General features: G+C 33.0%; 3 protein-coding genes across 7 annotated transcripts; 2 read left to right on the top strand and 1 right to left on the bottom strand.

Annotated features, from left to right (window-relative positions):
* The first annotated feature begins 2,827 nt into the window (after positions 1 to 2,827).
* LOC132695784 (major facilitator superfamily domain-containing protein 6) lies at positions 2,828 to 7,915 on the top strand. The gene is made up of 6 exons (XM_060660245.1): positions 2,828 to 3,039; positions 3,095 to 3,572; positions 5,739 to 6,665; positions 6,718 to 7,037; positions 7,094 to 7,374; positions 7,427 to 7,915. The coding sequence occupies exons 1-6, from the start codon at positions 2,871 to 2,873 to the stop codon at positions 7,568 to 7,570; spliced, it is 2,319 nt and encodes a 772-aa protein (XP_060516228.1). The 5' UTR covers positions 2,828 to 2,870; the 3' UTR covers positions 7,571 to 7,915.
* An 85-nt stretch (positions 7,916 to 8,000) lies between these two features.
* LOC132695785 (tetratricopeptide repeat protein 39B-like) lies at positions 8,001 to 16,135 on the bottom strand. 5 transcript variants are annotated; one of them, XM_060660246.1, is made up of 11 exons: positions 15,983 to 16,135; positions 14,097 to 14,190; positions 13,952 to 14,037; positions 10,750 to 10,775; positions 10,595 to 10,696; positions 10,199 to 10,540; positions 9,975 to 10,140; positions 9,600 to 9,928; positions 8,912 to 9,073; positions 8,398 to 8,859; positions 8,001 to 8,338 (listed from the first exon to the last, which is right to left on the bottom strand). In XM_060660246.1, the coding sequence occupies exons 2-11, from the start codon at positions 14,107 to 14,109 to the stop codon at positions 8,242 to 8,244; spliced, it is 1,785 nt and encodes a 594-aa protein (XP_060516229.1). In that variant the 5' UTR covers positions 14,110 to 14,190; positions 15,983 to 16,135; the 3' UTR covers positions 8,001 to 8,241. The 5 variants fall into 5 exon arrangements, with proteins under 5 accessions (XP_060516229.1, XP_060516230.1, XP_060516233.1 ...); XM_060660247.1 differs by lacking the exon at positions 14,097 to 14,190 and having other exon boundaries at positions 15,983 to 16,132; XM_060660250.1 differs by lacking the exons at positions 14,097 to 14,190; positions 15,983 to 16,135 and adding an exon at positions 14,534 to 14,935.
* Positions 16,136 to 16,182: 47 nt separating this feature from the next.
* LOC132695786 (TBC1 domain family member 22B) lies at positions 16,183 to 17,875 on the top strand. Its single transcript, XM_060660252.1, has 3 exons — positions 16,183 to 16,323; positions 16,374 to 16,507; positions 16,559 to 17,875. The coding sequence occupies exons 1-3, from the start codon at positions 16,265 to 16,267 to the stop codon at positions 17,752 to 17,754; spliced, it is 1,389 nt and encodes a 462-aa protein (XP_060516235.1). The 5' UTR covers positions 16,183 to 16,264; the 3' UTR covers positions 17,755 to 17,875.
* The last annotated feature ends 37 nt before the right edge of the window (positions 17,876 to 17,912 follow it).

Below are 17,912 nucleotides of genomic sequence, written 5' to 3'. Positions count from 1 at the left end.
TGAAATGGAAAAATAAATCTGCTAACAGCATTATACATAACTTGAATATTAAACTAATGATCAAAGGATCAACGCTACGCAATTATGTAATTTTCAGTCATATTTTATTCCTTCATATTTTTTTGTTGACTATCAATTTTTCATTTTATGTGCTACCTCGTAGGCAGTAGTAAAATAAGTGTGTTGAAATAAAGATTTTTTTTTATCTCCAGAATATGTGAAACGTCAACTCACATCCTGAGGTGTGTGATTTTAAACAATAAACAAAACAAGTCTGTAGAAAATAATAAATAATAAATAAATATGCGTTTTTAGCCAAATCACTTTCAGAATTCTATAAAGTCAACAACCTTTTACATGAACAGGATTCGTCAATTAATAGGATCATGAAACAATTATCAAAAAAAAAAACTTGAATATAACAGCTTATAGTTTTAGGTATTTTCTCTTTTAAATTATTTTTTATATTATATTGGCAAAAATATTTTACTCCTCTAATGGCGCTTCACGTATGTAAAAAATAGCTGGTATAAAAATCTTTTGTAGAAAATAATTCTGGCTTAGCTAATAATAAGAATAAGAATTCAATGAAGAATCAAAACAATAATAAATAATAAACTTAAAAAAAATGTAAATGTTGATATAATAATTTCATAAGTTCATTTTCAGTTTTAAGTACATGTGCATCAAACACTTCTTGCAAAATTGGCATTTGCACTGCGATTTAATGTTTCGCAGATTTGAAGTTTTTTGGATCACATTTTGTGTCATATTCAACTGAAATTTAAATTTTAGACACGACCTACTGCGAGTCCACAAACAGGGTCCATTTCCGATATTTTGCTTCGCGTTAAGTTGTTCCGAATATTTTTCTAACCCCAAATACCAAATTTTATGACAATTCGCACTTTTAGTGTTTTTTTATATTGACCAATACACATCATTTAATTTAAATTCTTCAGTAAAATAAATACCACTAATATTATTACAACAAAACAATAATTTTCAGTAGGTAACTAATCAAATTTAAGAAAAAATATTAAAACAATATTTTTCATCTTAGTCGTCTAAGTTCTGCGATGCTAATTTCTTGACAGGTTTGTCTTGTTCTGGCACAAAATTCATCTCGATTTCTGCGCCTCGTTTTATAAACTTTCATCTTTCCCAAAAATAAAAATTGAGTGATTCTTCAAATCCAGCCCATAGGAAATTTTTGGTTTAACCATTGACGAACTATCTTTGAATTATGAATGGATGTACCATCTAGCTGGGGGTCGCACAATTAGATGAAGATTTTTATAAAATTCCCTCCGAAAAAGTTAACTAAACGACCAGCATATAATGATTCATTAAAGAAAAAATGAATCTATTATTTAGAAATAATTTTGTGAAGGTATTGACCAAAATAATGAAAATTCGAATTTAGTCATAAAATTTGATATGTGCGAAGCATAATATCGAAAATTGACCCTGTTTCTAAATTCGCAGTAGGCCGCGTTTAAAATTTAAATTTCAGTTGAGTATCCTAAAAAATACGAACCATCAACCTGTATAACTCTGCAAAATTTCAAGTCTTTATTCATTGAGATAGCCAAAATATAGGGGCGTCTTCATCTTAAATGCGACACATTGTATATACAACATGCTATTTATATAGAAATGTTTTAAACGAAATTCGAAATTAATTTTTATAAAGTCGTCAAAATGGAAAATTGTGAATATTATATAAATCATATAAATGAAATTATACTAACATCTAAAAATAAAAATTACTGTTACAACTTTATGTAATACATAATTTGAATATTCAGTTAATCATCAACGAATCATCGCAACAAAACCCGTATTTTTAAGTACTTTGGTCTTCAACTCAATTCCAGTCACCCTTTAGGTTTCATTTTTTTTACAATCTCCCGAATGTCATTCCACACAAGAATTAAAATAGTTCTGTAGAAACAATAAATTTGAGTTTTTAACCAAATCATTTTCAGAAACAACTTGAAAATAAAACAACTTGTGTAAAAATATTTTAATCTTTTAATATTTCGGGAAATTAGATACCTATATAAAAAATAGCCTTATATAAAATAAACCTGAGTAAAAACATGTCGACATTTTGGTCACTTTTAATATAAAATTAAATTATTTACAGCAATCATAAATATCTAAAGAAAGTATTTAAGGAAACGAAGAATTTACTAATAAGAATGACAATTCAAAAAGAAGTCGAAACAAAATGTGTAATAAACTTCAATTTCAAGTACATGGCATTAATCACTTTTTGCATGGCGCAGAGATTTAGTATTTTGAAGCAAAATTTAAAAAATATATGAAAATAATTGTTATAAAGCAATTTTTTTTTTATTGTGGTTGAAATGTCTGCGATTGGGTACATTTTTGATGTTTTAATACTCTTTAGCACTTTTAATATTATTATTTATAATTATTAATTTTGATACATTTAAATAAATTATAAATAAATAAATGTTACTTAAATAATTGTTTCATTAAGTACGAAGACTGCGGTAGATGTTAGTTGGGTTCAGCCGAATTTAAAATGGTTTCGAAATCTTGATACCGCGATGATAACGACGCTACCGAATTGTATATGGGACGTAATAGAATAGGAAGAAAGCATTTTTGTATTTGCTATACTTAATATGACATATACCCCCATCTGAAACGAACAGTAGTAAGTAAATGGCAAATATCTACATCATCAAATAATAACATATTTGAATAAAATGTTAAATATACACGATAAGAATCGTTATCTTTTGAATAAATATTCAAAAATTAACATTTTTATTCGAAGGAACAAGATCGGTGTAGTTTTTGCCGCCCGTTAGCCGCCGAATGATATTATAGTCATGAATCAACACGGAGGAACGAAAGAAGAAATCTCCACCAAAGAGGAAACAGTACAATCGGCTACTGAAATGGAAGACAACGTAGAAATACTACCGCCACAAAAAACTTGGTATGGCATCAATAAAAATCTGATCATGTTGAAAATAACCCTGTTTTTCCTTTACGGAGGTAGGTCACGTGAAACTACCTATAGTATGTATATTTCTAAGTGTGTCCGTTTTAGCAACATCTTCTCTTATACCGTACTTGACGATCCATATGCAAAGCATAGGATTGAAAATGGAAGATATTGCGCTGATATATCTATCGCTTCCGTTTACAACATTTCTGGCACCACCGATCACCGGTTATTTAGTCGATAAATTTGGTCGCTACAAGCCAGTGGTTATAGTGTCTTTTTTATTATCTGCAATTCTTCACCATTCGTTGCTACTTATACCGCCTCAAGAGACACCTGGACAAATGCCTTCGGCTTACGTTATAACGCATCCAAAAAAATTGTACGTGGAGGTATGGTGGAGCCCTTGTCCGAGTAGGGAATGCCCTGAACACGAAGAATTAGATGTCGTTCTGGATACGTGTGTCGATTATTGCTTGCTCAAAAATGCCAAACAAATGAAACAAGAGGGATTGAACTTATCGGAATCTGATCCAGGAGACTTGGACGATTTAATATTTCATCTGACGAGAAACAAAACCAAGTAAGTTTGGTATTACTCAAAGATCTAGGGTAAAGTTATATCGAGGTATCCGAGATCATTTTCAAACTTAATCACGTGATTGTCCGAAATATATTCGAACGGTAGTACGGAAAATTTTCAAATTAAACGCTCGGGGCGTAAAATTGACCCAAATCGACTATTTTAATGAACTTGCGATAGAAATGCAATTCGCACTAGCGCTATCGAATCGATAACTAGGGTTCATTAGATTAAAGGTAATAAAAAAGCAATAACTGTTTAAAATTTAATTAAATAGTGACTAACCGCGCTTGGAAATAATGTTCAAAAACGACAAAACTTTGTAGCTATTACTTTGTGCCAACCGATAGAAATCGTTATACTTAGCGATAACCTAAGGGTACAAGATATGAGTAAATTGTTCAAACTAAAGTCAAAAAGTTCAAAAAAATTCAGCGAAAGCTTTTAGAAAAAATTGTTTGCCCAAATCCCAAAGTATACAATTAAAAAAAACCTTAGAAATTTGGTTCTTTTATTGTTTACAAAATTAATCAAAATTTACAAATTCAAGAATATTCCAAAAACTAGCTTAGATTTTGTATAATTCAGGCAATCATAACTTGATATTTGTTGCAACGATATTAAACACAACTCTTAGACTTAGAAAAGAAAAACTTCTCGACAATGTAAAAAATCCGCAATAGCAACAGCCATATTTAAAAACTCTAATTCAAAGTGCAAAATCATTATTTTAAATGCTTATTATGAAGACCAATTAATAAAAATTTTTAACATATGTTGTAAACTCGCAAGCCAGTAAAATAATTTTAAAATAATTCAAATTTTAGTTTGAATTTTGTTATTCGTCCTTACAAAAGAGTTCATAAAATACATGTTATGTAATGTGTACATAAATATTTCAACAATATATATATATATTTTGTGTTTTAGTTACCCAAACTTTATCAAATAAAAATCAGGTTCAATTGTTGAAAAATGTATTTGCACACCTACATCAAAAATACTTTATAAAAATATGTAAAAGTGTTTTTCTAAAAAAACCGGTTAAGCGTATCAATTTTTTCGCAATGAACAATAAAAACAATAAAAAATATAATAAAAGTCACAAAAGAATTTTTTTTTTAGAAAACGATCAAGAGATAAACAACTTTGTTGACTACCGATCCAGATTTAGCACAAGGAAAAGATCAAGATATACTTTATTATCAAATATTATAAAATACATTTATGTCAAATTTTTAGCAATACCAAGTTCGCTATATTTTGATGAGCAGAATTTATTTATTAACTAAATCGGGTACAATTTTGTTCAAACTCAAACATTTTTAAAAACTTAGCTTAGCTTAATAATAAACACATTGAAAAACTAATTCAATGTGCAACATTTTAATTGTATCTGCTTTTTAGAGAGATCAATTAATATAAGATTTCCCACATACCCTATATAGGCAAAAATTAATAAACCTCTCAACGAGTAGTAAAATAATTTTGAAAACATTTCAAGATTTTTATCACCTCCTAACCTTGTTTTAATTGAATTGAGGATTTTATTTACTTTGAATTTGGTTATTCGTCCTTTAAAAAAAATCATAAAGTATATACAATGTACATGTGTATATGAATATTTCAACAATTTAATATAAAAAATGTCACCTGGAGGATATATATTGTTGTTATTGATATTATATTGTATTATAGTAAAATTTGCAAAAAAAAGCGCTTAATACATTATAAGAATATCTAAGTCAATTGCATATTCTTATAATTTTTTTGCTAACATAAAACACGGAACAAAAGTCACAAAATTGTTTTAAATCAAATTAAAAGGAGATATTTTGTTTTTTGAAGAAGATCCGCAGGTAAAAACAAATTCTACTATCGGGAATTATTAAAAGAAAAGGATCAGGATCATATTTTTTTTTACTTTACTAAAACCGTCTTTTATTACAAGGAAAAAATGGCTTATGATTTTTATTACATTGCAAACCCAGTATTGAAATGAATCATTTCAATACTGGGTTTGAAGGCATTTTTTAATATAAATATATATAACGAAATCAAATTCGCTTTCTTTAATGGCTGTAAACTATTTATTTTTTCATATTTATCTTAGGTAATCGCTTTGTAGTACCACTACAATTAAAAAATAATCGCATGTATTTTTAGGGATGCTATATTGGACGTAACGTTAGACATGCACGAAAACTTAGGGGAACCAATCGAACAGCTAGGCATAGAAATCGAAGAAGAAGATGAAAACGTTGTTGACCTAGAAAAACGTTTCAGTACTCGTATGCTTAAACGTTACGGCGTGAACGTCGAAGAATTGGACGAACATGACTTAAGATGCGGAGGGAAAGTAATGGGAGTCAATAGAACTACCAAAAGCCGATTAGCTTTTCTATCCAAAGATTGTATACTACAGAAGTGCCAATTTCGTACTGGAGGGCCAGAAATCTGTCCACCCGACTTCAAAGAAAGTGACAGTCGCACATTCTGGATTTATTTCGTCTTAAGATTCGTAGGCACGGTGATGGTTACTGCCGGTGTCACCATTATGGACCCACTAGCGCTCTCGATGATCGAAAAATACGGCGGAGATTTTGGAAAGGAACGTTTGTTTTCTAGTTTGGGCATGGCAATATTCTCTCCCATAACCGGTTTTCTGATAGATTTGAACAGTAAGCGGCTGGGTTATACAGATTATTCGGCGGCGTTTTATACTTTCGATTTTTTGCTGGTCGTCTCCTCCATCGCTGTATTTCTGATGCCGCTGGGCACCAAACTGCCAGCGGATAACGTTTTCAGCGGACTCGTGAATATATTTAAAATGCCCAAAGTAGTCGTCTTTATACTATTTTTATTTATTCTGGGCAATCTGTGGGGTTTCATAGAAAGCTTCCTCTTTTTCTATCTTAAAGATTTGGGAGCACCCAATTCGCTATTGGGTATTACAGTTACCGTTGGCACAATCAGCAGTCTACCTTTCTTGTATGGAGCGGAAAACATAACTAAGAAGTTGGGTCACGTCAATATTATCATTATAGCATTCTTCGCGCATGCCGCTAGGCTTATGGGGTACTCAGTCATAGAGTAAGTTTTGCATCACGCTTCTGCAACACCAAACTACACGCCATAATTTTAGGAGTGCCTGGTGGTGCTTCCCTTTCGAAGCCATGGAATCTATATCGGTCCATTTGATGTGGGTAGCAGCCGCCACGTATTGCGCAATCCTAGCACCGTCGAATCTATTAGCCACTCTTATTGGTGTTTGTGGAATGGCTCACTACAGTATCGGTAGAGGTTCTGGCAGTTTCGTCGGCGGCAACATAATCGGGAAATTTGGAATTAGGCAAAGTTTCCGTCTTATGGGGCTACTCGCCATACTTTCCGGTATTCTCTACGCCATTTTGCATTGGACATGGCTTAAAAACATACCCAGCGAATCGGAAGATGAGGAAGCCGGTAAAAAACACATGCTTTTATACATTGGATGAAATAATTTCTTTCCGAATTTCTAGGAACTAACACGACTTTGCAGAATGGAGAGCCAAAATACAAAGATCAATCCACCATGGTTAGCATGGAACGTTTGAGCATTATGGTGGAATACAACCAAATCGGCTCGTTGACTTCCCTCGGAAGGCAACATATTATTAGGGCTCGAAGCAATAGCATCAGAAGAGGCAGCTATTCTGGAGCCACTAAAAATCCCAAAGTTTCGAAAAGCGATCTTCTGAAATCGGCCTTGGAGGTTAACACCAAAAGTTCGGCGAAACTCAATAAACTTGTGGAAGCTGAGGTATGTCGCCATCGCTATTGCGTTAGAAAGACGCATAAACATATTTTTGCAGACAAACTCGGGTATCAAATCAGGAATGCGAAAGAGCCAAAGCGTCGCCCTTCCAGAGCGGCAGAGTTTGATCCCCAACGAAAAAGATGAAATTGTTTATGAACAAGTGAAAAAACAAAGCGAAAATAACGACCAAGTTCCCTAACATTAAATATATTTGGTTTTCGTTTTATAATTTAGCACATCGGCGAAGCTTTTTTTAAATTCGACCCCATATGTTTATTTTAATACATAGATGCGGTAGAAAAAAGGGGAAGTAAGAGCAGCGACGACATTTTATTGGCGCAATTCCTAATTAAATTGTGCGAACAATTGATAAAAATTACACTTGTTGCTTTGTGATATTAGGAAACTTATGGGAAGTTAATTTTTAGCTCTCGCGAACCTCAATAGCTAATCCATTGCGGCTAATTCCTTCCAAAACCAAGAAAGCTGAGACCTCATTTATGCATTTTTTATGAGCCGCCATGCATTTTCAATAAATTTTCAATGCGAAAAGCGAGAGTTTTAATCGTTTCCACGGAGCTGGAAAAACAAAAACAACATTTTACTGCAATAAATTCATCTATATTGTGAAAACAAAAGGTGCTGGAAGGGATAATGCCTAAGTCACCTAGAAATAAATAAATTTAAAAATGATTCACATCAATATGGGGCGACAGTTTAAATATAACAATAAAAATACATAAAAAGGCGAAAAAAAAAAATAACAACACAGCCATAAAATGCGAAATATAAGTCGAGAAATATTGGTATGTTGTTATAAATAAAAAGTTTTCTTTTAGACTAGAAGCTAGGCGGTATGAAAAAATGCCGTCATGCGCCGTTTTTGAATTCGCTTTTGAATTCGCTTAGCGCCGTGTGGATACGGAAATGCAATCTCGATTCGCAAGAATAGCCGGTGTAATTTTTCCTGAAACATTTTAATCGTCAAACCACCACGACAAAGTCAACAGGCCCGTTAAAACTCACTTGGCGTCTTCCAATGCGAGAATCGCTTTTTCCCTGTTACCGAGCGACCATTCGGTTAACGCCAATTCCACAATGGCGTATGGTACCAAATAATTATCCTCTACGAGGGATTTTTGTATCGATATTACCTTTTCGAAACATTCCAATGCCTGTAATGGGGTTCCCATATGTCTCAACGCGGCTCCTTTTAAAAGCAGCACCAGAGCCTTGTTGTCGTTATCGTACCTTGACGGTTTCATCGACGAATCTATGTCCAGTTCCGCGCGGTCGATGAGTTTGAGTATACCGGAGGCGACCGAAAAGTTTTTTAAAATTTTAAACAAATTCCACATGAACATCAACTCTAAAACCGGCACGTAAAGCGAACCGTTTTGGTTAAAAAACCGACTGGATTTTTTTATCGCGAACTTTTCCATCGGTAAAGATTTTCCGGCTATTCTCTGTTTGTACTTGGGCACGTTCCTAAAAATCCGATCTACCTTAGCGGTTTGTTTCGTCAATTAACCGAACTTACTTCATAAGATCGTTCAATTCGTGTTTTTCGGAAATGGAAAGCTCGTCTTTCATCATTAGCAAAATCACCGCCTTTTGGTAAGTATATAAACATTTGGACCAACGGCTCTCCTCATTTAGACGGGTGCTGTATTCCAAAGCTTGTCTCCAGTCGCCTTTTAAGCTGTAAAACGAATTCTAGAAATTAAATAGAATTGATAGTTAATTTTCTTATACAGAAAATCGTATTATTAGTTTTTTTATTCTAAATATCGTCAATAGACCACAGTACTTAAAAAACATCATTTAAATGATTCCGTACAGTTAGCTTTCAATCAAGCGAAATTTGATGATTGAGGAACTGGAGGGTTAAACAATCTATATCATTTAATTACCTTAAAAGCTTTGGAATCAGACAGATGATCCTCAGTCTTTGCTGTAGCTGAGAAAGTTCACTAGAGAGGAAATTTAGAAACTTTCTATCAAAACCAATAACAATCACTTTCGATTAACGCCATCTGAATTGCTATTTTTTTAATGAGTGAGTGATGAAAATGGACATTTGAATCAGTGTTTGATAAAAAGTGTTATATACCAAAATAATTTATCCGACAGATTGAATTCATTATTAAACTGACAATTACGCTCATGAAAGCGTTGAAGGTAGAAAAAAAGGGATCTCGGAATACATATACCAAATTACGACTTACCAGTGGACCCACAGCAATTCCCAAAAACAGACGTGGTGAAATTGCGGCCAAAGATTTTGCGACTTCCACGACCTCGTATACCAATAGACGCTATCGTCTAAATTTCCCCTCATAAACTCCAAACGACCCCGAAAGAACAAAAACCACACCCCGTCGGGGTGCTTTTCCAATTGTTTCTTTAGTATCTCTTCGCATATTTGAAGATCACCTTCTCTATGACTAAGCACGTGCAACACAATCAAATTATATCCTAAAAGCGTCATTATACAGAGTATTTGTCTAATACCGTTACGTCTGTAGCCATCGTGAAGATCATTCAAGCCCTGGTTCTAAAATTGAAAGATAAATACATCGTTTACGTTGATATTATTATACCTTATTTCCGGAAAACCCTATGAACTCTAATAGTTTTATCACCCGGCTAGGAAGCATGGATATCATAAGATTAAAAGTTCCTATGCCCATATTAACGCCACTTTCAAAATGTAGCCTGGAACTATCGTTTTCCCACGATCTTTTCAACAAAATCTGTTGACAATCTCTGAAATTGCAGAAAATTTTATGCGAAATTGAGCTAGAAAAAAAAAACCGAAACTCACTTGTACGAATTAAAACATGATCGAATTTTTATTCCCGCCTTTATAAAACTACTAAGGGTTTCGTCCTCCATAAAAGTCAACATAGACTTTAACAAAAGACATTCGGCGTAACATAACTCTGCATGTGCTTCTAATTCGGTATACTGGTCGTAATGATTCTTTCTGACCATTTTCCCCAAAGACTCGCCTATGGTATTCTTTTTCCTGAATCGATTACAAACGCTAAGGGAATGTTTCAGAGCCTTCGATGCGGTTTGGATGGCCGATTGCTCTACCGTTAATATCGCCTCCAAAAACAAAAATATGGAATGCCCCAATGAATGGTAAATGCAAGCGTTTGAACTACAACCAGATGAGATGTAAAAAAAAACGACAACAAACAACTGAATTACTCACTAAGGGCTCATTAAATTTTTTGCTTCGATAAATTGATTGTTGAAAAAATAATTAATTGCTTGCTGACTTTCTTCTAGTGCTCTTTCTAGTGTCATATCTTCCCTAAAAAAAAACGATTGTAAGCCGACCGGAATCAGTGTTTATATTGAACTCACAGCGGAAATTCCGGTGCGTCTTCGAACTAAAATGAAAAAATATATATACATAATGTGGCGAAAAATGCATACAGCGTGATAGCCGATAATAATAATATATTATACAATTAGAGGCTATTCCAGAAAGGTGTAAAGTACTAAAGCCTTTTTATGTAGGCAAAGGGGCTATAATACGACCAAAAATATAGTGCATGCTTTGACGTTTCAAGTATTTTACAGACCTTAACCGCAGACCGCAGCGGATCAATTTGCCTTCGGATGCTAAACAAATTGTTTTGAATGTACAATTTTAGAAGAAATTCAGAAGGGGAAGAAGGAGCAGCAATAAAAACAAGTGACATGACCAAAGTGCCAAAGTCAACTGTAAGAAAAATTGATGCGAATGGGCTAGTCAATAGCAAAGTAAGAGAAGATGCTCGTACTTCGCGAGTTTTTAAAGAGCAACTCGCAGATGTAATTAGGCGTTTAATCGACGACGCTTTTAAAGTAAATAGTGTTTTAACCCTAGAAAAACTGCATGAAAAAGTACCGACAGATTTAAACATTAGTTGTGTTAAAGATTCGTTGCGTACTTTTTTGAAGAAAACGGATTTTCAGTTCCAAACAATTAATAAACATCAAATGCTAATAGAATCTGAAAGAAGTGACGACAGTAGCGATAGTGACGATTTTTAAAGTGACTGACACTTTATTATTATATTTAATATTTTTTATATTAATAATAATACTTCGTAGAAATGTAATGAAATAGAACGTCATAAATTGTTACTTTGTACTAATACTTTTTATGCACATGTTTCAAGAATTTCTCGGCGAAAAAGATTGAAAACATACCTACATCCCGCTTGTTAGTGTAGGTAGGTAAATCCCTATTACGGTCCTGGAATGGTTACGGGTCAGAATCTGCTAGGCAGGGGCCGCGGTTTTGAAATAATAAACAGTACGCAAAGTTAATCACGGGGTCGGATGTAAAAGCACTATATTTCTGGTCGAAGTATACTAATCCACTTTCATTGCAAAATCCAATCTTTTTATCGAGTGCAGGTGACACGAGCGTCTGGGTCAATTTGTGATTTATGCCTATTGTGAATGAAAATGACCTACCAAAGGCAGAAGAAAAAGTAGGAATTATGTACAGAATATTAGGTACTCCTATTTTTTATTAACCATTATAAAAAAAAATACGTTATACAGAAATTAATTTATAAAAATCATAGCAATTCTCTTCATCTGAGGACGGGTGATCATTATAATTACTGACATGTTGGACTATTTTGTGTTGTTACTTCCTCAATGGTTTGATCCAAAAAGTAGCTAAAGGCCTTTCATTTCCAAAGTCGTTTTTTGTTTTGCTCCAAATCCTTTCACTGGCGTCCATCTATGTTCTATAGGGTTTAATTCGTAACGATATAGTTGTGTGCGTATGTTTTTCTGTTCTATAGGGTATTTCTTCTTTATTAAATTATCTTCAAATTCAATATGTCTGATGGTTAACCAATTAAAAATTTCTTGCTTCATCCCAGTTGAAGTTGGAGTTTTCTCCAAAATAGTATTCAAAAACATCCGAATTCATGTTCTAGTGGTAATATCCTATATGACTGAAAGGTATCAAACCTTTTAAAAATACCTACTCGCTTTCAAAATGGACGATTATTCCCTTTTCCTGAAGGCACTTTAATACTAGTTAACAGGTCTCTAACAAATTTTATTTCCATCCAAGTACAAGAGAAATAAAATAAATTTTTAATATTTAAATTCAATACACATATTTCGTACTTGTATTTACATGTTTTCAATAAATACAATTTCTGTAAAAAAATTATAATAGCTTTTTCGCATACCTTTTAAGTAGGTATTTATTTTGGGCTCGGATAAAAGATTTTCTTTTGCTTTCTTCGACACTGCTTTATGCTTCTCAAGTATTTTTATTAAGTGATATTTAAAACTTTGCAGGTATCAACGGAATAAACTATCATCCTGACCAAGCTCCATTAAAATCTTATCTACGGTGAGTATTTCTTTTTTAAAATAAAAAAGGTGAACTTTTATTCGGATTACATTCTGGGTTCCTTATCAAGGACTTTAATTGATCTGAATGGATTTTTCTTGGGAGGCCCCACTTGCCCTGCTGTCTTTCTCTTCCACAGTAATTTAAAGATGGTGGACTTTCTTTCCAACTCTAGTCATTCGAGAACATTTAATGAATTTATGTACATTTAAAATTGATAGTGGAGAATTTTTGGAACATCAGCAAATACTGATGAGTTGAACGAAACAAATAAACTTATAATGGCGCTACCGTAAATATATTTTAATTACTGTCATTAAAGCGTCATTCCTCATTTCCCTTGACTCTGTCATAAAGAAATAATGAGAGGCAATAAATCAGGTACCACGGTAAGTGGTCACACGAAGCCTCTTTATTAATATCAGATTTACAGTAGGGATGAAAAATAAGTTAATTCCAAATAGTTAACCTACGCATATGATTGACACCAAAATCAAATGCAATGGGATGAAATTTCCCACTTCATTACTTACACTTTCCTGAAATAGTCTATACTTATGGTCATTAACACTATAATCAACAATGGAACCAATAATAAATTTAAATAATATTTGTAACTTCAATGAAGTACGTTTGAAAATTATAGAAATAACAAATAGCAGTTCAGACCGAAGCCAAACGAATCTATCATTAAACAGTTAAAATGAACAATTTAATTTTTTTAAATTAGATAGATATACAAATACTTAATTGGATTAATTGCATCAAATTGAAATCGATTTAGAAATTGCACATGGGAATACCTGATTGGTACAGCCCATTTATTTTAATTGCAAGGAAAATTTTATTTTTTATAACAAATCGACAATTAAAAGCAATATTCCCTCGCACTTCGTTTCTCGGTAAGGATGAAATTGTTCTAAGCAACGTGTTTACTTAGAAGTCGTACCGTAACATTAACTTGCTATTGACGTACTCGCATGGCTAACGAACCCATATAGCATGTGCAATGGCCATTGAGGCTCGTGTGAAAGTTAATAGTTAGTTACAAAAAAAAACCGGGGTCAGATTTCATTTTCACCGGTATCGCCATTTGTAGCATCAAAAAACGAAAAGTCGAATTGATTGTGTGGCGCAAAAAAAACTAGTCGTATCAACGTCCGTCTACAAAGAATACATCATTATAATATTTACCTCATCCAAATCTTGGTCCTCCGCATTTTCGAAATTTGGATCGACGGAATGTTCCATAATTTTGGCAACGGGTGCGGCAAGCGCCACTAGAAATTGCAAAACTTAACTAAACATATTCGCAACGCGTATTTTTTAAAAAACTTACGAGTAGATGTCATTTTAAAAGTTAAAGCGACTAATATCAAAGATTAAACGACCCGAGTTCAACCCGAGCCGTACTTCAAATGTTTTGGTAAAAGCTTAAGTAAGAAAGTAAAGACTCGAGTAGTAACCTCGATAACACACTCTCTCCAATCGTAAGGCCAATTAAATGATATACCCATCGATTATTATTATCGATATGTGAATATAGTGTATATGAAAAGTATGCACAAATAAATAATACACAGTTTAAAACGATTCGAAAATTATCAACCTACAGATCTAAGAGATAAAAAATAGAAAAAAAGCACTTAAAACTGAAGGATAAGGTACTATGGTGCAATATGAATATACATAAACAAATAGCTGGATCTCCACGAGTCACTACTATGAAATATTTACCTGGAAAGTTAAAAACATATCCGTATAGATATGACGTACCTACCTATCACCAAGAGCACGAACAATTTTTAACAGAATGGTAAAACCAAAACATCACCGAGCAACATAATTTGGAGAACTGAAGGTTTTCCTGGACAAAATTATTAATTAAAAGAATATTATGCATTTTTAATTGTTTAAATGAAGTATCGTACTGACGATTTTTACCGAAGAATGCCGGTCCTACAGAACCGAACGACCTTATCAATGAAACAAAACGTTATACCGTGTGACAAAAAACCTGCTAATGAGTGGACCTTTAACCAATGATGATAATTTACAACAAATAATTGTTTTAGACGTTCCGAGTTATTGCTTTGCCACCTCACGGTTCATTACAATAATTACCTCAGCTCATTTGTTATAAATAAACTTGTCAAAACCCGTTTTTAATAAATAAATAAATTATTCTATCCTATTGCAAGTTGATTTTTTAGATTAAACAGTAGCCTGAATATATTATTTTAAATCCTTACTCAAAACGGTTTTAGATTGTCCAGTAAATAAAAGAAAGAGAGAGCAAGGGAATGAGGGGCATACCAACGTGTTCGTAGATTGTTACCAATTTTTTCTTGTAATGTTTGTTGTATTAGGTTAATTAAACAAAAGGTTAATGACTATTTAATTGCAAGTATTAATGATATCAATTTGATATTCCTATCGAATTCGAATCTTCGAAACTTTTACTCGGTTCATTTATTTTAAAATTTGCATACAATGTTGCTTATTCTATCGTAACAAAGCAAACACAAGTTAATACCTCGATTTTCAAAATTTTCTAGGATTAGTTGGTAACCTGTACAACAATCGAGGAGTAGGGACTAGTGCGCTAGTGTAATTAGTAACTTTATTCTCTACGAAGGTTTGGTGAATATTTTTAAGTTATAAATTATAAAAATTGGTAATCTTAAATGTAGAAAATTTTGACAATTGCTACAACTAATGGTACCTGGCGAATGCACCACATGTGAAACTTAAATTTACAGAATATCCGAATGATTATTCGGAAAAAACTTAAAGCGTACTTAAACAAAAGGGTAGAAACGAAACCACTGATTACTAAGTATAATAACCATAAGCATACACCAAGTTTGAGTAGGCGCTTGGTTGTGTCTTTGAAACAAACGTTGGGTGTTTAGAAAGAGAACGGAAGTGAAAAAGAACGTATTTTTCTTAGAAATGTTGGGATTCAAAATTGCTGCTTCCTTATTCTACAAATAGTATGCAAGCAAATATCTTTTTTATAGGACTGTTTACAAAAAAGTTTTAAAATAATCGAGTCTAGTCCATAACACATAATGCAAAAAAATATATATAAAGTTATGTCGAAAATATTAGTATTGAACAAAGCAATTAACAATTGGTTACAAAGCAGAAAAGACAATGCTCGTGAGAAAAAATAAATAAATAACAGAAATACCTATGCACCCAACAAAAAAATGAAATTACCTTTTGAAATGTGATTTAATTTTTGAACACCACACCCACTACAAATGCAAAAATATACTACATATTACGGAAACTGTTAAATAAATATAATAAATAAACTACATCTCCCTATTTAAAGGTTATATAGGCGATTATATTACTTATGATGCTGGTAGACGTTTCTTTCAAATCGGAGATAACCTCAAATTTGAGGTTTATGTAGTTGGCAAATAAGTGGTTGAAAACCATGGCAAACCATTATATTAAATACTTATTACAAGTATTAATGTAAGTCGGTCAATAATGGAAGGTGATGACAAAACATCATTCTGGAAGAAAAATCTTAAGAATGTTCCTGGAAGGTTTGAAAGTTAGGAATGTTTTCAACGCAAATTACTAAATAGTATTATAGGCCCAGTCCAAAGAAGGATGTCAAAGCTACTAATAGAAATAAAACCCAAGGCTCCACTTCTTTCCAGGATTTTCAAGCGTCAGTTAGTGATGCCTGGGCTATGGATGATGATGAATTTTGTTCAGGATTAAAGGGTATGGCTTCTTATAAAACAGTATCAAATTTTCTCAATTTAATGGTTTTAGATACCAAAATATCCAAAAAAGTGTCTCAGTCAGCAGCTCTAAATGTCCTCAATACTCATCGCACCGCTTCAGAAAACCAACTTTCTTTAGAAACAATAAGTGACTCATTTCAGGTTACTGGTGAAAGTGATGTAGTGAGAATTAGTTCTATTCCTGGAAGACCATTGCAATTGCACTGTTTAAATACCCCCCATGAAGAAGACAATGATTCCAAGTTGGAGAGATTTGAAACAATTTTGGGAAACTCTCCCACCCTACAAGACTTATGTAAAGTAAGCTGGTCTGGTATTCCTGTCAAAGTTAGGGGAATTACCTGGAGATTGTTATCCGGGTACCTTCCAATAAATCTCGAAAGACGCAATGAGGTTTTAGAGAGAAAAAGACAAGACTACTGGACCTTAGTGGCAAAGTATTACTATGCAGAACATGATGAAGTTAACCGTGATATACAACACCAAATACACATTGATGTGCCAAGAATGAACCCCAGCATTGCACTATTTCAACAAAAAACTGTTCAGATTATGTTTGAACGAATATTGTTCATTTGGTCTATAAGACATCCTGCATCAGGGTATGTCCAAGGTATTAACGACCTAGTAACACCATTTTTTGTTGTCTTTCTTCAAGAATTTTTAAATGATAATCAATTATTTGAGACTTACATTGTTGACAATTTGAGTGAAGAACAACAAAAAATTATTGAGGCAGATTCATTTTGGTGCCTATCAAAATTTTTGGACGGAATTCAAGACAATTATGTATTTGCCCAGATAGGTATCCAGAAGAAGGTCCTACAACTGGAGGAGTTAATAAAAAGGGTTGATGAAACCTTACATAAGCACCTTAAACAACATAGTGTCAGTTATCTGCAGTTCTCTTTTAGATGGTTGAACAATTTATTGACAAGAGAACTTCCCTTAAGATGTACAATTCGTCTATGGGATACCTATCTAGCAGAAAATGATTGCTTTGCAACATTTCAGCTGTATGTGTGTGCTGCATTTTTGCTATATTGGAAAGAAGATTTGATGAAACAGCATGACTTCCAAGGACTGCTTTTACTGTTACAAAACCTTCCCACCCAATCATGGACTAGCTCTCAAATAAGCATGTTAGTGGCAGAAGCTTATAAATTAAAAGTAATGTTTGCTGATGCTCCAAACCATTTAATTTCCAATGATACAATAGGATAATTGAATTTTTCATTTTTATTTTAGTTTTTATTTTTTTCTATTTTAAGATAATGTTGCTCCTTAAATGTAAATACATGACGTCGCATATTTTTATATTGTCCATTAAAAAAATAAAGTTTGACATATAGTTGTTCTAATTTTCTTCTAAAATAACAACT

The sequence above is a fragment of the Cylas formicarius genome, unplaced genomic scaffold, assembly GCF_029955315.1.
Source record: "Cylas formicarius isolate icCylForm1 unplaced genomic scaffold, icCylForm1.1 PGA_scaffold_12__32_contigs__length_19106922, whole genome shotgun sequence".
Taxonomy (NCBI): domain Eukaryota; kingdom Metazoa; phylum Arthropoda; class Insecta; order Coleoptera; family Brentidae; genus Cylas; species Cylas formicarius.
This window is presented reverse-complemented; position numbering and strand designations above follow the sequence as displayed.

What these genes read in the sequence shown, in the direction of transcription:
- LOC132695784 (XM_060660245.1), top strand. Translation starts at nt 2,871, where the DNA reads ATGAATCAACACGGAGGAACGAAAGAAGAAATCTCCACCAAAGAGGAA. An exon ending in ATGGGGTACTCAGTCATAGA is followed by an intron (nt 6,666 to 6,717) that starts GTAAGTTTTGCA and finishes CCATAATTTTAG; the next exon opens with GAGTGCCTGGTGGTGCTTCC. An exon ending in ATAAACTTGTGGAAGCTGAG is followed by an intron (nt 7,375 to 7,426) that starts GTATGTCGCCAT and finishes ATATTTTTGCAG; the next exon opens with ACAAACTCGGGTATCAAATC.
- LOC132695786 (XM_060660252.1), top strand. Translation starts at nt 16,265, where the DNA reads ATGGAAGGTGATGACAAAACATCATTCTGGAAGAAAAATCTTAAGAAT. An exon ending in CTTAAGAATGTTCCTGGAAG is followed by an intron (nt 16,324 to 16,373) that starts GTTTGAAAGTTA and finishes ATAGTATTATAG; the next exon opens with GCCCAGTCCAAAGAAGGATG. An exon ending in ATTTTGTTCAGGATTAAAGG is followed by an intron (nt 16,508 to 16,558) that starts GTATGGCTTCTT and finishes TAATGGTTTTAG; the next exon opens with ATACCAAAATATCCAAAAAA.
- LOC132695785 (XM_060660246.1), bottom strand. An exon ending in TCATGTTTTAATTCGTACAA is followed by an intron (nt 10,141 to 10,198) that starts GTGAGTTTCGGT and finishes CTGCAATTTCAG; the next exon opens with AGATTGTCAACAGATTTTGT. An exon ending in GAATTGCTGTGGGTCCACTG is followed by an intron (nt 9,074 to 9,599) that starts GTAAGTCGTAAT and finishes TTCGTTTTACAG; the next exon opens with CTTAAAAGGCGACTGGAGAC.